General features: G+C 31.9%; 1 protein-coding gene across 1 annotated transcript in view; it reads right to left on the bottom strand.

Moving 5' to 3' along the window:
- LOC107648152 (cytokinin riboside 5'-monophosphate phosphoribohydrolase LOG3) overlaps positions 4,103 to 6,611 on the bottom strand; it is a 3,635-nt gene continuing 1,126 nt past the window's right edge. Inside the window, exons 2-7 of the mRNA XM_016352134.2 lie at positions 6,328 to 6,425; positions 6,107 to 6,137; positions 5,548 to 5,647; positions 4,745 to 4,815; positions 4,523 to 4,666; positions 4,103 to 4,447 (exon numbers count right to left, since the gene is read on the bottom strand). Coding sequence (XP_016207620.1) covers positions 4,346 to 4,447; positions 4,523 to 4,666; positions 4,745 to 4,815; positions 5,548 to 5,647; positions 6,107 to 6,137; positions 6,328 to 6,425 — 546 coding nt within the window. The 3' untranslated portion in view covers positions 4,103 to 4,345. The remainder of the gene's footprint in view (positions 4,448 to 4,522; positions 4,667 to 4,744; positions 4,816 to 5,547; positions 5,648 to 6,106; positions 6,138 to 6,327; positions 6,426 to 6,611) is intronic.

A 6,611-nucleotide genomic window follows, 5' to 3' on the forward strand; every position in this document is an offset into this window, starting at 1 on the left:
TGGATATCTTAGAAGCGAAATAAGATGAATTGAATAGAAAACAGAAGTACTTTGCATTAATCTTTGAGGAACAGCAGAGCTACACACCTTAATCTATGGAGTGTAGAAACTCTACCGTGAAAATACATAAGTGAAAGGTCCAGGCATGGCCGAGATGACCAGCCCCTAAAACGTGATCACAGGATCAGAATACAATCCAGGATGGTCAAAAAGACGTCTAATACAATAGTAAAATGTCCTATTTATAATAAACTAGCTACTAGGGTTTACATGAGTAAGTAATTGATGCATAAATCCACTTCCGGGGCCCACTTGGTGTGTGTTTGGGCTGAGCTTGAGTGTTGCACGTGTAGAGATCTTTCTTGGAGTTTGAACGCCAGCTTTTGTGCCAATTTGGGCGTTCAACTCTGGTTTTGGCTCTTTTTCTGGCGCTGGACGCCAGATTTGGGTAAAAAGCTGGCGTTGAACGCCAGTTTACGTCATCTATTCTTGGCCAAAGTATGGACTATTATACATTGCTGGAAAGCCCTGGATGTCTACTTTCCAACTCAATTAGAAGCGCGCCATTTCGAGTTCTGTAGCTCCAGAAAATCCACTTTGAGTGCAGGGAGGTCAGAATCCAACAGCATCAACAGTCCTTCTTCAACCTCTGAATCTGATTTCTGCTCAAGTCCCTCAATTTCAGCCAGAAAATACCTGAAATCACAGAAAAACACACAAACTCATAGTAAATTAAAGTCCAGAAATGTGAATTTAACATAAAAACTAATGAAAACATCCCTAAAAGTAACTAGATCCTACTAAAAACATACTAAAAATAATGCCAAAAAGCGTATAAATTATCCGCTCATCAAAGGTTCATCCCTTTTTTTCACATGCTGAAACATGCAAATACCATTAGTTTGATAGTGATACTAAGGATCATTATTGTCGATCGTGAGCTGAAGAGTGAACTACCAATCTAATTTTTGTCTATTTTTTTGAATGATAATGCAACCACTCAAAATAAAACGATTCACTTCGATTCTTATTCTTTATCTCAATGATACAACGCGGATTTTATAAAAAAATTTTCCATCAACTCCGAATAAAAAATGCTGACATGTCATAGTAACTTTAGGTGTTGACACAGTTCACTGTTGATATAGATGTTTGTTGCATACGTAACCAATGTAAAATAGTCAGAAGCTTGGTTATCCTGATCCATGACCTCAAAAACCCATCCTCGTTTCCATGCGACGCGACTTTTCATCTTTATGTTCACACTTGGGGTTTTCATAAAATTCCTTCATTCACTCTTAAGAATTACTAGAAAATCCTAGGAAAAAATCTTCTTCACCTTGGAGATCATTGTTGACATTGGAGAACTGGAGGCTCGCTCTGACATTACTGCTAACGAGTGCGCTAACAACATTGTTATTGACAGAAATTGGACGGCACTTGGAGAAGTTCATTAACGATGGTTAAATTTGTCAGCGTTATAATATTGTATGGTTATTTTTAGTACTTTACTCGAAAAGTAAATAATGGAGAGGGAATTTAGGAGCCATGTTACCTAAAATATCATCGAAAGTTGCATTCTCATGAGGTTATAGTCTTAGACGTACATATTTTTCAAAATTAGCAATGCGTAATTCACAGTCAACACTATATTCTGTAGTTTTAGGCTAATATTGATAAATCTTTATTTTTTGGACAATAATCTGACTGAATTAAAATGATAAATAATTTTTTTTCATTCTTCACTCAGTTATTCCCTCTTTTCTTTAACTTTAAGTTAAAGATGAAGAGAGGTTAGTCTTAATTTATAGGTCATTAAGTACTAATAAGACTATCCTTTTTTATGTTTTTTTTTTTTTTTTTAAAAAATATCTCATAATATTATATATAATTTTTGTTTGTAGAATTAAAAACTAAAGACTTAGATTATATCTATTTTTATTTTCTAATATTCGTTGCAATCGAAGTGAGTTTACTCTCATATTTTAATTCAACATAAAAAAAATATTGATTTATTGTTTTTATACTGAGATCTAATTAATTTTCTTTTGTTATATGTAAGTAGTGCGGCATGGTTTTTACCTTTTTATGCTCTTCTATCATTACATGGTTTCTTTAATTCCTTCCTTTAAACAATCCAAACATTTTAATAATATTGAATGTTCCAAAGAGGGACAAAAAAGCTAACTTTAACTTTTTCTATATTTGTTTATATCACATTAACTTGATATAATATAAACTTCTCTTTACAAACTATAAGGGTATAAATAAAAAGAAGAAAATAGTTGAATTACACAAAATTTGAAGAAAAAGCAATGCAATTTAATTTTTCTTCCTTCCTATTCTAGAGCTAATTCAATAATGGGAAATTACGAAGGACTGATGATCTCATAAGTAGTCATGTTAAGTGTCATATCATACATGCAACCTTGATATATAGGAGCTCTTTCCTTTAATACCTTCCTATTTAATTTGCAATGTCATACATATATGTTTCATCTTTCAACATCAATTAAAAGTAATAAATACGTAGCATTAGGATAATTCATGACACAACAGAACAAGGCCAGTCACAAAATTAAAAGTTCCGGAGTCATCTCCAAGTCCCAATTGTACAAATCCAATAGTAATTGTAACACAGAACAGGGACCAAAGATTATTATTAGTTATTATCATCATACTGTTTTGTTTCTTGAATGCATGTGGCACATGATCAACACATGGCAATGTCAAATTGTCCCTACAAAAGAAGAACTTCACTTGCAATTGTCCGTGTCCAAAATGTGGCTCAAGAGTGCAATCCCCACATTTTTGCATTGTATCAACACACAAAATAGTAGGAGTGTACATGGATCGGGTGAAGTCGGATTTGTCTTAATTGGATCTATTTTTGAGATCTTTATCCGATCTTAGATATGGTGAAATCTTACAACTTTCAAGTCACACTAAAATTGAATTTAAATCGATAAAATTTAGACTTTGATAAACTTTATATCAAAAGATTATGATACATTTATTTAAAAAAATAAAAGAAAAAAACATACTTTTTACGAGAAGTTAATATTTATATACTTAAACTTGAATTTGTCCATAAATTTTAATTTTATGTTTTTTTGATCTATTTCTAATTTAAGAACTGTAATTAAAAATAAACAATAAATTTATAATTAATATCACATAATATTAGAATTAATTTAATGTATATACTTTTTTTAGTCCTTTTAGGATACACATAGGTCAGGTAAAGACGAATTCGTTTTGACTTGGACTCGACCCTAAATAATGACCGGGTCTATTTTTGAGACCTAAATCCGATCCTAGACCTGATAAAATCACACCAAATTAACTTCTAAATTATTCGGGTTCGGGCTTAGTCTTCGGACTGAACCAGGCCATGTAAAGCCCCTACAAAATAGAATTGGACCCAGTTAGGCGGTTACTACTTGCTACTACTATTAGTCTATTACCACTACTTATTGCTTGCTGCTTCAGTCAGTGTCTTATTTCTTGTCTTTATTTTCTCTCTCTTCCTCTCCGAGACTCTTTTGATACCCAAAAACTTGCACTAGCTAGATACTTCGAGACACGCCATGAACATAATTGGTCCCATTCTTAATTATTGTTGTTATCACTTAGCAACATTTTATTTAATTTTGGGACCATGTAGTCCTCTGTATACTGTGCAAGGCCCTCCACCTTGTCACATTTTCTTGTTCTACAATTATCTAATTAGTTTGGTCGTTTTGACTCTCACAAGTGCTGATAACTACTTCATCATTTAGGCTTTAGTTTTAGTCACTACATACGTCTCATGCATTATTCTACATAGTAAGATTGCATGTATAAATCTATACAAACATTCTAAAAAACTTTTAGCGATTCCTAACTTGAATCACACCATTATCAATCATGATAAGTGTATATTAAAATCAGCGACTAAAATTAATCAATAATATATGTAAAATACAATAATATTGTAATTGTGAAAAATTTATAAGATGAGAAATCCATTAATTTAACACTTTAAAATAGTTTTCTAAGTGATTTGTGCATGATTAGTACTTTTTCGTAGGCATCAAAAGGAGCCAAGAGGCATGGAAAATGAGAATAACATTAATTAGTTGGCATTAGATAATAATAAAAATAATAATAATAAGTTGAGATGGAAATGGTTACTTACAACTCCAAATGGTGGTAATAAAAAGTAGTAGTAGTTTGACATATTTGAGGTGAATCGGAATAATTTACATAAAAGAAAAGAAAAAGGGTGATAGTTGAAAGCAGATTGTTCTTGTTGCAGCTCCGAAATTCTTGATGTTACGTGCAAGTGAAGCAAAGTCATGAGCTACCTTGAGATGTCATAATCTTGATGATGAGGGTAAGCAAGTTGCTGTTCCATCTGCCAGCTCAACTTAGAAGCAACACCTTCATGACATGGAACGTATTCCTGTTATCAAACTCAACTTCATTAATTAACATTACACAAATAAATGAACATGTAAATAGTTATTATAAGTCATACCTCCAATTTCTTGACCAACTCTTTTGCTGTTGGTGCTGACACAATTATGTGACGGGCATTTGGGCTAATGAACCCTTCTTCCACTGCTTTGTCAATGAATGAAAGCAGGGAATTGAAGTATCCATCAACATTCACTAACCCCACCTACATCCATTTTCAATTATTTGTTAATTTTAGTTATCCATTAATTAATATTGATAGATCGAGTAATTAATTAATTACCGGTTTGTCATGAATCCCAAGTTGTGCCCAGGTTATGACTTCAAGAAGCTCCTCTAGTGTTCCATAACCCCCTGCATGCCATGTAAAACTCCATCAATTCAATTGTTACTCTTAATATGTTTAACACAATATTTATATTTAACATATATAAGTAATTACTATTAACTAGGTTATTATCTTTTTCAGTTGTGTGTAAGAAATTAAAAAAGGGTTAAAAGCATCATTGAATGTCAGGTGCAGGTGCTAGTTAGAATCGTTATCTCGTGAAAGTTCTTCTGCTTTCATTTCCCATGAAATGAGGCAACTTTGGTACAATCACGTCATGCTTTCAATTTCAAGCCAAATTAAATGCTTATTCAACCTTGAACCGTAATAACAATAAGCACAGTTGCTCAGAGCCGCAGAATCAAGTTCTATAGTGGTATTGGTATGTGTGTGAAGGGAAAGTTCTTTTAGGGGTTCCCTTAACTTGAGATTAATTAAATTCATTCCTACCCCACTTGATTATGTATCCTAACAGCTTGACATTGTTTGATATAAAGTGAAAGGACTAGTCAACATTATCCAATATACTAATACTTTGTTCAATTTAATGCTTTGTCCATGATTAGGCATGTTAAACATTTTTAATTAAAATGTAACAAAAAGCTTCTGTCAGTATAAGGGATGCTAAAAAGTTTAGGATATTATTTTTCTCGTCAAACACTTAATATATAATAATAATAATAATAATAATTAGAAAAAGCTTAAAGCAATTCTAATTCTGTTTTATTCTAATACAACAAAAATATTTGGATTGTAACCTGGTAAGGCAATAAAGGCATCTGAATGCTTTGCCATCTCTGCTTTCCTTTGGTGCATATCTGCAACAGCTTTTACTTCTCCCACTGTTTCTCCAGTTAACTGCATTTGTAAGGGTATCAACACATTGATCAATTTAAATAAACTACCTCCGTTACAATAATAAAGGAAAAAAAAGGGCCATACAAAAAAAAACTCTAGCCCCACTACTCTATATATTTACAGTGTTTATGGAAATATTTCATTGTATATTCCTCGACAAAACTACAGAAGCATTTGTCTAAAAAGAAAGAAAACTTTTCTAACATCATCATACTCTAATGGTAATATTACCAAGTTTTGGAATTGATTATTGCATAGAAAAATTTTTAAGCGTTCTAATAATAATGGTGTTCTAATTATTTTAATTGTTGATTTTAGTTATATATATTTTATAATAAAGATCAATGACTAAAACTAATGGAACACTAATATTCTATATTTATTGTACAGAGTTAATACTAATTTATTTATTACTTAGGAAAAGGAAAATAAAAAAGAGAGGTATTCTTAGTGTCATACCTCTCGAGGCATTAGAGTCTTGGGAATAACTCTGCATAGGAGACAATAAGATGACAAAATAATAATTATTATTATTAGTGTTAACGGAGAAAGTGACCAACACAAAGAAAAAAGAAGGTGGTTTCACTCATTGCCTCTCCTTTCTTGTTCTTTCCTTTTACCCAACATTGTTGTGTGGGAAAAGAGAAAAAGAAAAAAGAGAGTTTGAGTTAGTTACTTACCCAATGACATGCCTACCACCATGATGAACAGCTTGTGAAACCAAACCCATTAGCCCAATGCTTCCACCTCCATACACCAGATCAATGTTCCTTGACACCTTCACACACCATCATTATTAACAACTATTTAATATTAATATTATCATTACATTAATAAGAGCAATTAACTTAATTTCACCATGGAAAGAGTACAAAGATGGTGACTACTATCATAGTCAATTAATGATGATGTTATAAAATATAAAAAGGAAATATATAATAAATGAATATATGTTAGTAAAGTA

The sequence above is a fragment of the Arachis ipaensis genome, chromosome B06, assembly GCF_000816755.2.
Source record: "Arachis ipaensis cultivar K30076 chromosome B06, Araip1.1, whole genome shotgun sequence".
Classification (NCBI taxonomy): domain Eukaryota; kingdom Viridiplantae; phylum Streptophyta; class Magnoliopsida; order Fabales; family Fabaceae; genus Arachis; species Arachis ipaensis.